This window comes from Culex quinquefasciatus, chromosome 2 (assembly GCF_015732765.1).
Source record: "Culex quinquefasciatus strain JHB chromosome 2, VPISU_Cqui_1.0_pri_paternal, whole genome shotgun sequence".
Classification (NCBI taxonomy): domain Eukaryota; kingdom Metazoa; phylum Arthropoda; class Insecta; order Diptera; family Culicidae; genus Culex; species Culex quinquefasciatus.
The window spans coordinates 48,950,792-48,967,734 of NC_051862.1; the positions used below are offsets into that span (position 1 = coordinate 48,950,792).

Here is a 16,943-nt window from a genome sequence, read left to right on the forward strand (position 1 = left end):
ACTCAATCAATGATTTTTTGCCCGTTCTGGACAATTATGAAAAGTTGGCAAAACATATCAAAACAATAAAAAAAATAAAAATAGCGTTTTTTTGCAAATCAAGTTTTAGTAACAAAAGTGAAACTTACAATCAGCAAAAAAAATTACCATTTATCTTTTTTTTCAGTGTAGTCCTTATCCATACCTATAGCTTTGCCGAAGACACCAAATCGATCAAAAAATTCCTTCAAAAGATTTTTGAATTTTCTTATTTTATTAGCTGCCAAATTTGTATGGAAATTTATATGGACAAACTTTGAGCATACCGAAGGCACCATAAAAGTTTCTGACGGATTAATAAATCAAAAATTAAAAAAAGAATAAAGACAGATTTTGTAAAGAATTGCTTGGCAATACAAACAAAAGTTATGTGAAAATAATCTAAAAAATCGATTTCGTGTCTTTGACAAAGTTGTAGACAACGCGCTAAAAATCATTCTTTTAGTCATGGACGTCCGAATTGTTTAAGTCTTAATCTTACTTTAAATTAAATTTGCTATCGACTACGTGTTTTGATAAATCTGAAAGATCAGGAAATTATCCACGATTTAAAATTTTTGATCCAACTTTTGGTTGCTGAGATATTATCTCAACATATATACAAAAAATAATTAAATATAAGTTATTTTTTCAATCATCGATATCCTTCAAATTATTAACACTGCGACATTGCCCAATATACACGGATGCCTAAGTCGCATAAATTACAGATTTGATCAAGTCGAGTTCTGCAAATTTTTAGGATCATCTAGACATCCTAATAATTCACTAAATTTGAATTGGAAATAAACATCCTGGTTGGCTAAGTTATGCCCGACAACCAGCGAGTTGAAAATACCGTTCCATTTTTTAAGGAGTTTTATTTATGTTGATCCGGCTTTGTATTGAAATTTGTTTAAGATTGATTTTCTTGGAGATTTTCGGTAGCGATTTTCTTTTGCGTGATTTGCATACTCTCTCTTTCGTTGGTGAAGAAAGTTCGCAAACGAAATAGATTTTTTGCGATTATTCCATCCCTGGTTGCCTTTTTACGAAGATTTTATATAAATTGTCACCAATATTTATTTTTAAATTGTTCGAAAATAGAAATATCGAAGACTACATCTACTTTCAATGACAATTTGCAAGCACATTTTTACCTACAAGACATACGCTTTTTTAGTAAGTATTAACTTTGGATAATTAATTGAAAAATATTGTGACATTGAAATATAAGTAATATTTCTAAACACAATAACTGTCTCGATAACTGTATGGTTTAAAAGAGTAACAAAAAATGTATATAAGTAAACTTAATGTGCGTTTTTTTTTTATAGAAAAGATTTTTTTTGAAAGGCCTCGTGGTCAGCCATCAACCCCCCCCCCCCTCCCCCCATGGCTTTTCATGGTTTTTTTTCGGTCGGATTTCGGACCCCCTCCCCCCCCTAAGGAGGCCACGTGGTTTATGCACGACCCCAGAGAGTTTGAACCTGAGAGAGAGCACGTGCGTGTACGAATTGGAAATAAACATCGTTGTTAGGTAGCCCCTTACAGCTGGCCGCGCAAAAAGGGTCAGTTTTGGGCGCTAATAACTTCGCGGGAAAAAATCCTAAAAATATGGTGTCTTCGGGAAAGTTGTTCTAAATTTAATGAAGGTTCTATATTTAAGAAATGGTAAGAATCGGATAATTATGGCACCTTCTACAGGTAAAAAAGTAAAACAGTTGCTTTTCTCCATACATTTTGACGATTTTTCCCATACAAACTTTAAGCGATCGGAGGGAGGGGTTTCCGTGGTCAGAATGAGCTCAAATTTGGAATTTAGCCTAATGATGGGTCTTTGATTTCAGGGGGTAGCCCCAAAAAAGTCCGGATTTGGACCACCCTAATGTTCATCCTAACCAATCCCAAGTAATAAACCTACATTAGACTGTTTCGGATTCTGTAAGGGATGAGGATGAAATCGGGTAATCAAAATCAACCAACCAGTTACTGAAAGTTAAATTTAGTTTCATTTTGTACATTTTTAGGTAACAATCCATGATTTTTTTTTCATAAATTTCACAATTCTACGAAATGGATAAATTTGTTTTCTTGCACCATTTTTCAGTTTAAAATATCAGTATAGAAATTATAAGAATTAAATTCAAACATGATGAATGTTGTTATACCTAATGTGCTAAAATGTGATCTCAAGCTTGCTTTTTTTTGTTAATACTATTTTCAAAAATGTTAGTTTTGGTAAGTGACTATTTTCATAAAAGTGGTCTAACTCCACGGAAACTATGTTAGAAAGGTCCCTTTAGTCATTTCTTATCTCCCTTTAGTTCGTCCAGCCCGGGAATTCCCGGGATAAAAATCCCGGGATTTTTCCAAAACCGGGAATTCCCGAATCCCGGGATTTTTCATAATTTATCCCGGGAATTCCCGAAATTGAAAAAAATAACCATATTTTGGTCTGGAAATTCAGATTTAGTTGTGGAAATAGTAGAATAGTTGAATACTAAGTAATCGATAAGAAGCTTTAAAATAGAAGAACAGTTGAATCGTCGGTTGAATACTTAGTTATCGATAAAATGCATTAAAATTTGTATTCTGCAAATATCAGCATCTATTTTGCTTATTAGGAAAAAATATTATAATTTTAATTTCCAAAATGCCTAGCTCTTTAATTTTTTCTCTTCTATTTTTTTTATTAGAATTGATATATTTAGTATATTTATGATTTTAAATTTATAAAGAAAATCTCATGTTAAATTAGTTTTCATCAACACATCGGCAAAAAATCAAACACCAGCATCTGGGACAAATAAGGACAAATCGAGGGACAAATGCTATTTAAGCAAAAAAAGTGCATAATATTTTGGATGACTTCGGCTAAAACAGGAACAGAACAAAACAATTAGAACACCGACTTCCAAATGTAATGCTCTAATATCTCCTGTACCTATTCAGACTTAAGTCCCGATTTTCACCCGGTTGGCGGTAGTAACTTGAAGTCAATTTGAAAAATATGTTTTATATAAAACAATGAATTCAAAACTAATCTTAAATATTACATTAACTGGTATCATTTTATTTGTTGTCGTTTTTTTGTTTTTTAGACACATAAAATAAAATTTTTAAGCTGTTTTACTCATGCCTAGTGATTTTACGCGGTCTCAGCTACCCGTCCCTCTTTTTCTTACCAAAGCATGCTGGAGCGAGAAAGTGATGACAACACAACGCCGTGTAAAATCACTAGCCCTACTCATGTCATATAAAAAATTGTAAAAGAAATATTTTCATAAAGACTTATGTAATTTGAATCGCAAATAAAAAAATATTCCCATTAGAATTGAGAATTGTAGTTGATTTAAAATCCAAAATACCACAAAGAACAAAATTGATTTTTATAATTTATTAATTTCTATTACGCTATTTAAAAAAAAATCCTCCTTTTTTAGATTGAAATTTAGATTATCACCAATGAATATTTTTAAGCTACAGTCATCCCACATATTCGGAACACCCACAAATTCGGAACACTTTTATGATAATTTGTCAATAGCATGCCAAATGTATCTTTTCTGTCGACCTTACTATTTTTAGAACCTTCATTTGGACATTATCTTGCTATTTCACTAGTAAAAGTAGTACTTTTTGAACAAAAAACTTCATTCCTAGACTATTTTGTCCAGAGCAGCAAATCACTGCCAACAAATGGCCTGTTTCATAATTGTGGGATGTTATTGTGCCTCCCACAATTGTGGAACACCTGAATTTAACTGATATTTTCACAGAAAAAGTTATCAAACCACGTATAAAACATCACTAAGCTTAAGTTCCATTGGTTTCAGTGTGAGAAGTCATTATTTGGTAATAAATATTTACTCCTGGAGAGATCCAAAGCTTGTTTACATTCGAAAGAAAAAAGTGTTCCGAATTTGTGGATTTCAAGGGTCAAAGTAATTCTTCAAAAACTTCATGTAAAAGTTAAAATTTGCAGATGTTCGATACAGCATTCGAAAGATCGCAAGAAAAGCTTTCAAATGAAGGTAAAAGCGAATCACTAAGTTCAATTATCGATGTGCTATGATTTTTTGAACATTGGCCGATCTGGAAACCGTTCCGAATATGTGGGATGACTGTAATTCTATAATTTTAAGCTTTAAAACATAAGGCTAGTACGCAAATCGGAAGTAGAGCGTCCAATTTCCCGGGGTTACAAATTTCCCGGGAAACGAGAAATTTTCAGCCAATTTCCCGGGAAATCCCGGGAATTCCCGGGAAATTTTTAATTTATTGAAAATTGTTATGGTCTTGGTTTTAATTAATATTATGCAACCAAATTGTATAGGACATCAATTGTTGATGGATGGTGAATGGTTTAAATAAGTGTGAAGATCAATTAACAGCTTTACTGCAACTACAAGAAAATGTATTTTGGCATGCAGGAATTATGTTTTTCATGACAAATACTGGTATCAGTTCTTGAACAAATGGTAAAGCTTTTTAGCGTTGGTTTTACTCCAAACAACCCAATGTTTTCAAATATTTGAGCAAGCTTTGAATATATTCTTGCATTTTTTGAGAACAAACAATAGAAAGTAATTTATCAATGATTTTTTTTTGTATTATCATGTTGCATAATTTAAATTACACGATAAACTAATATCAATCCACAAAAAGTCTTCTATTTTTCACATTTAACCCTCTAGCACCTGTAGTTGCACCAGTGCTTCATAATTCTTTTACTTCAAATTGTAATTTATTTAGTACTAGGTATTCAACCAATTGATTAAATTATTTTTGCACAAATTCGATTTTCATCTCATTTGATCATGGTAAACAAAAACGTAAAAAAATCTCAATTTTAATTTTGAGGTAAGGGGTTAATATTGTTTTGATTAAATTACATCAATCTGTTGAAAGTTTACCTAATTGTAATAATTTAATACTCATTAAACAAGATCTATTCCCAGTTGCCTTAAAAATTAATATTACCAGAGATAATTCTGATGTCATAATATCTGATAATCTCATTAATTATATATAAACCAAACAATACATTTAAAATCATGTTGAGTTTGATCATTTATTATTTTTTCAGAGCATTTTCCAAAAAAAGTTCAAAAAATTTAAGAAACTAACTGTATACTTCCGCTTGAATTTCGGGAATTCCCGGGAAATTTACAAATTTCCCGGGAAACGGGAAATATTTTTTTTCGGGAAATCCCGGGAATTCCCGGGATTTTTTTTCCCGGGACGGGAAATTGGACGCTCCAATCGGAAGGAAAGGGGTCAAGAAACAGCTTTACGAACAGCAGAACAAAGGAGAGAGAGCGTTTTCTTGGGGCTTTTCTTCACCCTATCTGGCTTGCTTTCGCTGCCGCTGCTGCCCATTTGAATTTTTTCTTGACCGGTTCCTTCCGATGTGCATACACCGCTATAACAAACATAATGAAAACATAGATTTTAGGGCTGATACAAAAATTTCCCGAGATTCCGGGATTTCCCGGGATTTCAAAAATATTTTTCCCGTTTCCCGGGAAATTCAAAACTCGGGAAAATTGGACGCCCTATCTTCCTTCAAGTTGTATTAGATGAAATAGCTTGTTTTCTAAGGTGGCCTATTTTGCCCCGCAGGGTGGTCCATTCTTCCCCGCACCCTGACAAAAAACAGTCGATTTTTTTTTTAAATTGCATCAAAAATAGTTTTAAGCTAAAACAATTCATGAACCAATTTTACAACATTGAAGGGAATATCCCAAAGCATAATGGCCTATCTACAATCACTTTACTTAGAAAATTGTACTTAGCGTAGGAATTTGAATCCATGCAAAGGAATCTGATCTTCCACAATGATAAAGTAAGCAAATTGGTGACTTGACGTATGGTTTGGAAAATTTCAAAACCTACGGCAAGTTGACGTTTCTATAGAGCAATTCTCTACGAAATCGGTCTTTTTTCTTCAATTTAAATTTTTGTATTTTTTAATCCGGCTGAAACTTTTTTGGTGCCTTCGGTATGCCCAAAGAAGCCATTTTGCATCATTAGTTTGTCCATATAATTTTCCATACAAATTCGGCAGCTGTCCATACAAAAATGATGTATGAAAATTCAAAAATCTGTATCTTTTGAAGGAATTTTTGATCGATTTGGTGTCTTCGGCAAAGTTGTAGGTATGGATACGGACTACACTGGAAAAAATAATACACGGTAAAAAAATTTGGTGATTTTTTATTTAACTTTTATCACTAAAACTTGATTTACAAAAAACACTATTTTTAATTTTTTTATTTTTGATATGTTTTAGAAGACATAAAATGCCAACTTTTCAGAAATTTCCAGGTTGTGCAAAAAATCACTGACCGAGTTATGAATTTTTTAATCAATACTGATTTTTTCAAAAAATCGAAATTTTGGTCGTAAAATTTTTCAACTTCATTTTTCGATGTAAAATCAAATTTGCAATCAAAAAGTACTTTACTAAAATTTTGATAAAGTGCACCGTTTTCAAGTTATAGCCATATTTAAGTGACTTTTTGAAAATAGTCGCAGTTTTCATTTTTAAATTAGTGCACATGTTTGCCCAGTTTTGAAAAAATATTTTTGAAAAGCTGAGAAAATTCTCTATATTTTGCTTATTCGGACTATGTTGATACGACCTTTAGTTGCTGAGATATTGCAATGCAAAGGTTTAAAAACAGGAAAATTGATGTTTTCTAAGTTTCACCCAAACAACCCACCATTTTCTATCGTCAATATCTCAGCAACTAATGGTCCGATTTTCAATGTTAATATATGAAACAATTGTGAAATTTTCCGATCTTTTCGAAAAAATATTTTTGGAATTTTCAAATCAAGACAAACATTTTAAAAGGGCGTAATATTGAATGTTTGGCCTTTGTGAAATGTTAGTCTTGATTTGAAAATTCCAAAATATTTTTTCGAAGAGATCGGAAAATTTCACAAATGTTTCATATATTAACATTGAAAATCGGACCATTAGTTGCTGAGATATTGACGATAGAAAATGGTGGGTTGTTTGGGTGAAACTTAGAAAACATCAATTTTCCTGTTTTTAAACCTTTGCATTGCAATATCTCAGCAACTAAAGGTCGTATCAACAAAGTCCAAATAAGCAAAATATAGAGAATTTTCTCAGCTTTTCAAAAATATTTTTTTCAAAACTGGGCAAACATGTGCACTAATTTAAAAAAATGAAAAACTGCGACTATTTTCAAAAAAGTCACTTAAATATGGCTATAACTTGAAAACGGTGCACTTTATCAAAATTTCAGTAAAGTACTTTTTGATTGCAAGTTAATATATGAAACAATTGTGAAATTTTCCGATCTTTTCGAAAAAAATATTTTTGGAATTTTCAAATCAAGACAAACATTTTAAAAGGGCGTAATATTGAATGTTTGGCCTTTGTGAAATGTTAGTCTTGATTTGAAAATTCCAAAAATATTTTTTTCGAAGAGATCGGAAAATTTCACAAATGTTTCATATATTAACATTGAAAATCGGACCATTAGTTGCTGAGATATTGACGATAGAAAATGGTGGGTTGTTTGGGTGAAACTTAGAAAACATCAATTTTCCTGTTTTTAAACCTTTGCATTGCAATATCTCAGCAACTAAAGGTCGTATCAACAAAGTCCAAATAAGCAAAATATAGAGAATTTTCTCAGCTTTTCAAAAATATTTTTTTCAAAACTGGGCAAACATGTGCACTAATTTAAAAAAATGAAAAACTGCGACTATTTTCAAAAAAGTCACTTAAATATGGCTATAACTTGAAAACGGTGCACTTTATCAAAATTTCAGTAAAGTACTTTTTGATTGCAAATTTGATTTTACATCGAAAAATGAAGTTGAAAAATTTTTACGACCAAAATTTCGATTTTTTGAAAAAATCAGTATTGATTAAAAAATTCATAACTCGGTCAGTGATTTTTGCACAACCTGGAAATTTCTGAAAAGTTGGCATTTTATGCCTTCTAAAACATATCAAAAATAAAAAAATTAAAAATAGTGTTTTTTGTAAATCAAGTTTTAGTGATAAAAGTTAAATAAAAAATCACCAAATTTTTTTACCGTGTATTATTTTTTCCAGTGTAGTCCGTATCCATACCTACAACTTTGCCGAAGACACCAAATCGATCAAAAATTCCTTCAAAAGATACAGATTTTTGAATTTTCATACATCATTTTTGTATGGACAGCTGCCGAATTTGTATGGAAAATTATATGGACAAACTAATGATGCAAAATGGCTTCTTTGGGCATACCGAAGGCACCAAAAAAGTTTCAGTCGGATTAAAAAATACAAAAAAAATCGAATGACCGAAATCCTAGAGAACTGCTCTATATCAAAGGTAAACAAACAACTGCATAGCAACGTATAACAGCCCAGCAAGTTTGCTAAGTTGATTGTAGATGACGACAGTAAGTTACGTACTATTTCTCAGTAATTTATCTGTTCTACGCAACTTAACTATTCTAAGTAAAGTGATTGTAGATAGGCCATAAGCCTACTACACTGAATTAGTAAATTTGTATGTTTTTCTATGGTTTTTTGGTGCATTTTCCTTAGGCGGTCCAGAAGAATATCCAAATATTTAGAGTGAGATACAATATTTATCATAAAATCTTCCCAATTCAAACAAAAAAAAAATCAAATTCAGTTTTTATAAATTTAATAACAAAATGGGGGGCGTGTTTCCTAAAATTTTAGGGCGCATAAAAACTCGTAAGTAAACTTATATTATTATGATTTATGATCCCCACCCAAACCCCTTCGAACTTTCGGATGCTAAATAAAACACACACACCCTAGTAGAAATTGAATCATATTTGTTGCCTTTATTCTCCTAAAAACCATTATTCAATTATTTTGTCGATTGCGCAGTGAATCATACTCGCAATGCATGTTATTTCCAACGTGGTTATCCTAAGTTTTCCAACCGATTGTTTTCGTTCGTTCGTTTACCGTCAAAAGTCCATAACTTGTTCATACACTATACGTGAGTTTGTAAATTGAGTTTCCTTACGAGCTAGCATGGTCTCTCTCTCCTCTGTTCGTCGTCTGCTGTCCATATTCCTTAAAAAAACTCTTTTCTCTTCTTCACAATCTGTACAGGAGATTTTCTTACGATCTAGTAATTAGAGGGAGGTTTTTCGGGAAAGGGAAAATTTAAAACAAGGGAAGAATAAGGCAATTAAATTAGCTAAAATAGAAACAGATTAAAATCAATATTACAAAACGATAAAATTGAACAGGAGTTGCTAGAGTGAGGGAGTTTAAATCTTATGCTTTAATACAAATAACGTTACGAGTATTGAATGTACATTTTCTTTCCGAGGCTTATGAATCTAAAATTTGACCAAACTCTTGCCAACGTTGAGCTGCTGAGTATTACCAAAAACTGTCCCACGTCCCACGTGGAAGGGGGCAGTTGAAAAGAACGTATATTTACATGGAATAGTTTAGAAAAGTTACATTTTCCTATATTAACATCTAGAGATTACTGCATTTTGTGTTCCAATATCATTAAAGGCGCTTTATGGTGAGTTTTTTTTTTTAATTAGAGGGTATTTTTTTTGGGAAGGATGAGTCGCGGCGTTACATAAATCGAGGAACAATATAAATAACCCTTCTCCGTCGTTTTCGCTGCTGCGTTGACGCACTCCGCCTCCGCCGTCCTCCCCCGACTTTGGGGACGTCCAGGAAGAACGGATCCGACAGGACGTCATCCTCCTTGTACTCGTCGTACCCGCGACGTGGACTACTCGTGGTCACAGGGGACGAATTGCTATTGCTACTACTGCTACTGCTGTTGATGGAGTAGTTGATTGTCCGCCCGTTGTTGTCCCGGATCGAGGTGCTGGTTGTGACTATCACCTTCGGCGCCTGGGGCTGCGGTTGGTAGCTGCTGGCACGTGGCTTCGGCCGGTTATCGTACACGTGGCCGCTTTGACCCCGACTGCTGCTGCTGCTACCGCCGCTACTGTACGAACTCGTTGGACTCTTGTGGTGTTCGTTGTTGATGATAAATCTACTAGTGTTGGTCTTACCTTTAGAGCTATTACTACCTATACTAGTGTGGCCACTTGGCTGTTGGGCCTGCTGCTGCTGCTGGCCGGCGCCAATCTGTTGGCCATCGCCAATCTGACCCTCCCCGGACCGCTTTTTGGTCACTACAATTTCGCTATTAGTGTTAGACTTAACGCTATCTGATAAACTAGGATGCTGCTGCTGCTGGCCGCCGCTCGAAGCAGGCTCACCGCTGGCCGCTTCCGAGCTGTAGTCTTCGTACTCGTACTCGACGGCGTCATCCGCGTAGCCGGCACTCTCCTCGGGTGGGGCGACCGCGGTTGACGGGGTAGGACTGCTGTTGGCGGCCGTTACGGTTGCCGACTGGGCCGGGGCCGGCGATGGATGGATCGAGCTGTGGAAGGGCGGATCGGACCGCTTGAGCTCCTTGTGCTGCGGGAACTGCGACAGGTCCTCGATGTCCGAGTCAAACTGCAGCGAGATGTCCTTCTGTTGGCGAAGCTGTTCAAAGGGCAGGTGCAAGGAGACCTAGAACGAGGCGTAGATCAGTTGTTGAAGGGGACAATCAGAGTGGGTCATCATTTCTTATGCACAAAAAAATATTTTGTTTCATGAATTACCCTGCGTCCCCACTGGACGACACAGTTTAGAACAAACCCATGGAGCCCCCCGGTCGCTTACTCCCCACTTCATCCCCCATTTGACGCCAGTTACCTGTGGGGGTGGCTGCCTCCGGTATCCTTCGAAACGGTCCTCCTGTTCGAGCGACGAGTCTGGCCGCTGTTGCTGCTGGGAGGGCAGTTTGAAGCCCTGCGCCCTTAGCCTGAACGGTGCCAGCTGGGATGCGCTGGGGGGTGCAGGTCGTTGCTGCTGCTGTTGTTGCTGTTGCTGACTGGTTTGCACTAGGGTTGGTTGGTTGGCCGCCGACAAAAGTGGGATTCTCTTTGGTGCATGAGTTTGCGGCTGCTGCTGTTGTTGGTTGATGGTGTCGTACGGGTTGTAGTGGGTTGGGGGTTGAGGTTTCGCCGTAGTTTGGGTCTTTTGTTGCTGGCGGTTGATCTTCTGTTGGTGAAGCAGAAGCAGTGCCTGGTGGTTCTTGATTTCGGCATCGTGTTGTTGGACCTGCTTCTGCTGCTGCTGGATGGCCTTCTGTTGTTGCTGGACGGCCGCTTCCTGTTGCTTTTTCTGCAGTTCAATGTGCTGCTTGGTGATCATCTGCTGTTGGAGGAGTGCTTGCTGCTGTTGCTGCTTTTGATGCTCGAAGGCAAGCTTCTCCTTTTGGGACGGTAATTGTTGAGCAATTTTCTTCTGCTGGTTGTTGGCGTTAGCGTTAGCGTTAGTGTTGCCATTACTGCTAGTCGTGTGCGTCGTGACGGTCACGTGCGAGTTGGTCACAGCCAGTGTTCCACCATTTTGGAAGTGCTGCTGCTGGAAGGACACTGCCGGCTTGGTGCCCGTCTTGGCCGGGTCGTCCGGCTTCGGTTGACTATTCTGGGTTTGCTGCTGCAGCGTAAACTGCTGCGGTGAAAACGATCCGTCCTCCTCGATGGCGGGCAGGGCCGGCGAGCCCCCAGCCGGACCGTCCTTCTCCTCGTAGTCTTCGTCGTCGTACTCGTATTCGTCTTCCTCTTCCGGCGTTTTCAAAGTGGTAGACGAATAGGAATGCGTTGGCGTGGCCAGCGTGGTCGAGGACACGATCGGACTTCCTTTACTATTGTTAAAGATAAATCTACGTGATGGCGTGGTCGTTGTTGGCTTTTTGGTTGTGGTTGTGCTACTACTGCTGACTGCCGTAGTCGTGGTCGTGGACGTCGTCGACGGCGACGGGCTGCTCGCACTGCCGGACACTTCCTCCGAGCTGCTCTCTGCAAAACCAAAAACAAAACACCATTAATTTCAATCTCAAACCTCCCCCCGCAAACTAAACCCACCTTCCGGTGCCGGAATAATCGTGTTGCCGTACAGCTCCAGATTCAGGTAGTAGAACCGCTCCGACTTGGAGCAGTCGACCTCGTCGACGCGTTCGCACACGCGCGTCTCCTGGTCGAACACGGTCCCGTTCAGGCACAGGAACTTGATGTCCATCGGTTCGTCGCCCTGGCCGATCGTGCACACGTGGAACATCTGGCAGGACGCCTCCAGGTCGGCGTAGTAGCCGCCGATCACCTTGCCGGCGCACGTAAAGTTCGTCTCCGGCAGGTTGTCAAAGTCCAGGTACTGATGAGGGGAATTTAAAAAAATATATTTTTAAGAATTTTAAGCTGCGAAATTTGTATATCCCAATCTCAACCGTAGATCCAAAGTTACCCCGCTATTTCCAATCTTTTGGCTTTTTAGAAGGTTTTTTATTTAATTTTTCCCTTCCCCTTCTCAATTCACTCTTATTTAGCCAGTAAACTCTTAAAGCATTTAATTTTTGAGCTGTTACTGTTGAAAAGTACCGTAAACTGGGGTGACTTTGATAGCCCGGGGTGACATTGATAGAAATTTGATTTGGCCACTATTTTTGAAACATCCAATGTAACAGTCACATTTTTGTATATATGTTCGATAATAAGCTTTCCCTTAATGCTTACATACTCAAAATTCTCAAAAATGTTTAAATATTAATTTGACGGGCATTTGAAAAACCTATCAAAGTCACCCCGGGCTATCAAAGTCACCCCAGTTTACGGTACCCTATATCTCAGCTAAGGTTCATTACTACATTGATGTTGCTAAATGAAATGGAAAATATTTGTATAAACTAAGATAATTTATTAAATCCATCTAAAAAAGTTATAATTTACTGAAACTAAAAACAGATTTTGCATAAAAATATAGTTTTCAAACTATATCAAAAGCAACTTTTTAGTATGAGGGTAATTCTCCGCCAACTCACACAGCAGTTGCCCCGACCCCTCTTCGATTTGCGTGAAACTTTGTCCTAAGGGGTAACTTTTGTCCCTGATCACGAATCCGAGGTCCGTTTTTTGATATCTCGTGACGGAGGGCGGTACGACCCCTCCCATTTTTGAACATGCGAAAAAAGAGGTGTTTTTCAATAATTTGCAGCCTGAAACGGTGAGGAGATATAAATTTGGTGTCAAAGGGAATTTTATGTAAAATTAGACGCCCGATTTGATGGCGTACTCAGAATTCCGAAAAACGTATTTTTCATCGAAAAAAACACTAAAAAAGTTTTAAAAATTCTCCCATTTTCCGTTACTCGACTGTAAAAATTTTTGGAACATGTCTTTTTATGGGAAATTTAATGTACTTTTTGAAACCCCAGAAGGGTCATTTTTTCATTTAGAACAAAATTTTTCATTTTAAAATTTCGTGTTTTTTCTAACTTTGCAGGGTTATTTTTTAGAGTGTAACAATGTTCTATAAAATTGTAGAGCAGACAATTACAAAAATTTTGATATATAGACATATGGAGTTTGCTTATAAACATCACGAGTTATCGAGATTTTACAAAAAAAAAGTTTGGAAAAAGTTGGTCGTCATCGATCATGGCCGTTCATGGTCACCCGCGACAGACACGAACGACGAAACAAAGAGAAACGCAAAAAGTAACTTTTTCAAAACTTTTTTTTCGTAAAATCGCGATAACTCGTGATGTTTATAAGCAAACCCCGTATGTCTATATTTCAAAATTTTTGTAATTGTCTGCTCTACAACTTTGTAGAACATTGTTACACTCTAAAAAATAATCCTGCAAAGTTAGAAAAAAACACGAAATTTTAAAATGAAAAATTTTGCTCTAAATGAAAAAATGACTCTTCTGGGTCTATGTAGATTCGAAAAGTACATAAATTTCCCATAAAATGACATGTTCCAAAAAATTTTACAGTCGAGTAACGGAAAATGGGAGAATTTTTAAAACTTTTTTAGTGTTTTTTTCGATGAAAAATACGTTTTTTCGGAATTCTGAGTACGCCATCAAATCGGGCGTCTAATTTTACATAAAAATCCATTTGACACCAAATTTCTATCTCATCACCATTTCAGGCTGCAAATTATTGAAAAACACCTCTTTTTCGCATGATCAAAAATGGAAGGGGTCGTACCGCCCCTCCGTCACGAGATATCAAAAAACGGACCTCGGATTCGTGATCAGGGACAAAAGTTACCCCTTAGGACAAAGTTTCACGCAAATCGAAGAGGGGTCGGGGCAACTTTTCCCGATTTCGTGTGAGTTGGTAGAGAATTACCCATGAATCATAAAAAAATCCATTCTTGTTGTTGAACCGTCCACAGAATCTGAAATGCAGTGCATACGATTTGAACTAAACGAGATATTTTAATTAATGAGACAAAAATTCAATTCAACACTTATTTTCTTCTAAAATACTCTAAAATCATTAACTGACTTTTGTTTAAACACAAAAACCCTATACTTGGATCATGTGAAATTTTGTATTTTTTTGTTATTCGGAACAAAATACTTCATTTATTATAAATTTTAATGAAAATTAAACAAAAACAAAAATGAATCGTTTTGCAAATGAGTAATTCTTCAGAAAAACTGGAAATTGGTTTAGTTTATATTTTTTTATTTGGTTCAAACTATGTGATTTCCTTTCCTAAGACCATAGAAGTCATTTTGTGCTATTAGTTCACCCATATAAAGCTCCGTATATTTTTAGCAAATTGAATTCCCCAAAATTGGTATTTTTAAAATTTTCGTTTTTTTAAGTTGTTTTAGGGGACATCAAACCGCAACTTTTGAGCCATAGAGAAATAAAGACAAATATTTTGGCACCGAGTTAATTTTATTTTTTTAAATGGGTTTTTGCAATTTTTTTTTATCTTTTCAAAAAGTTCAGGAAAAATCCAATAAAATTGCCTAAGAGACATAGAAAGTTGGACATCTAGTTGCTGAAATACAGCGAATAAATGAAAAAGAAAGGGGAAAATTGAAGTTTTTTAAGCCTCATCCAAACATTTTCACATTTTATAACGCCAAAATCTCAGCAAATAATGGTCCAATATTCAATGTTGAAAAATGAAACATTTGTGAAATTTTATGATGCTTTCGAAAAAATTATTCTGAAGAGACTAACATTTTAAAAGGGTCAAATATTCAATAAAATTTCTATATTTTCTATTAAAAAAATCTAAAATTTTAATATGCGGACATTGGAAAATAGTTTTTTTGTGAAAAAAAGTTAATTACAAATCGGCATTCGCCATCTAACTTTGCCGAAAACACCAAATCAATTCAGAAAATTTCTTCAATTGGTACAGATCTTCGAATATTTAAGTACCATTTATGTATTAACAGCTGTCAAAATTGTGTAAATACTTGTATTGGTAATCACACAAAATGGCTTTTTTGGTCTTAGCGAAGGCCTCCACAAAGTTTGAGTAAAATTAAAAATACAATAAATAAAAATGGTTGAAATCGGCTCAAATATGATTTTTTTTAAGAGCGAGTTTTTCACCAATGTGTAACAGGTCGTATCGAGGTGCTCCAATTAGGATGAAACTTTCAGCGTTTGTTTGTCTATACATGAGATGAACTCATGCCAAATATGAGCCCTCTACGACAAAGGGAAGTGGGGTAAAATGGGCTTTGAAGTTTGAGGTCCAAAAAACCTAAAAAATCTTAAAATTGCTCGCATTTCCGTAAAACTTCATCAATTCCAACTCTCTTAGATGCATTTGAAAGGTCTTTTAAAGTACTTCAAAATGTGCCATAGACATCCAGGATTGGTTCGACTTTTTCTCTTAGCTTTTGCAAATTACTGTCAAAAATTGATTTTTTAAAACCTTAATATCTTTTTGCAACAGTCTCCAACACCCATACTCCCATAGGTCAAAAGATAGGTAATTACATGGACTATAAGCCTATGGTATTAACTTTTTGGCCAATCGCAGTTTTTCTCATAGTTTTTCGATTTTTCTAGAACAAACATTTTGCAACGTTAGTTTTTGGCCGGTAGGCCGCCATAGCGGCACTTTTTAGTCTCAATTTTGTCATATTCGGAATCCTCGGACAATTTCACGTAAGTTAGAAGTATTGGAGTTGTAAATTTGATTGGAAAAATTGCCATTAAGAATGAATTAAAATATTTTTTAACAATTTGTTTAATTAGGGGTAAAACAGGTTTTCGCCTACTTGATACAGCATTTCACGTATTGATCACAGGGTAAATAAGATCTATTTCTTTTTTCAAAAATGTTTTATTTAATTATATTTTAAATCAAATTTACAACTCCAATACTTATAACATACGTGAAATTGTCCGAGAATTTCGAATATGACAAAATTGAGACCAAAAAGTGCCGCTATGACGGCCTACAGGGCAAAAACTAACGTTGCAAAATGTTTGTTCTAGAAAAATCGAAAAACTATGAGAAAAACTGCGATCGGCCAAAAAGTTATTTCCGTAGGCTTATAGTCCATGTAATTACCTATCTTTTGACCTATTGGAGTATGGGTGTTGGAGGCTGTTGCAAAAAGATATTAAGGTTTTAAAAAAATCAATTTTTGACAGTAATTTGCAAAAGCTAAGAGAAAAAGTCGAACCAATCCTGGATGTCTATGGCACATTTTGAAGTGCTTCAAAAGACCTTTCGAATGCATCTTAGAGAGTTGGAATTGATGAAGTTTTACGGAAATGCAAGCAATTTTAAGATTTTTTAGGTTTTTTGGACCTTAAACTTCAAAGCCCATTTTACCCCACTTCCCTTTGTCGTAGAGGGCTCATATTTGGCATGAGTTCATCTCATGTATAGACAAACAAACGCTGAAAGTTTCATCCAAATCGGAGCACCTTGATACGACCTCTAGAACAAACCGAGCAATATTTACAAATACTGCCTCTTAATGAAATTCGAAGCAAGATAACTTCAAAGATATAGATTTAATTTTAAGTTTGGATAT

At 35.8% G+C, this 16,943-nt stretch overlaps 1 protein-coding gene across 1 annotated transcript in view; it reads right to left on the bottom strand.

Moving 5' to 3' along the window:
- Window positions 1-8,845: 8,845 nt before the first annotated feature.
- The window catches only part of LOC6046762 (myb-like protein Q), a 169,293-nt gene continuing 161,195 nt past the window's right edge, over window positions 8,846-16,943 (bottom strand). The window contains exons 5-7 of the mRNA XM_038252339.1: window positions 11,998-12,283; window positions 10,781-11,931; window positions 8,846-10,594 (exon numbers count right to left, since the gene is read on the bottom strand). Of these exons, the coding sequence (XP_038108267.1) occupies window positions 9,635-10,594; window positions 10,781-11,931; window positions 11,998-12,283 (2,397 nt within the window). The 3' untranslated portion in view covers window positions 8,846-9,634. The remainder of the gene's footprint in view (window positions 10,595-10,780; window positions 11,932-11,997; window positions 12,284-16,943) is intronic.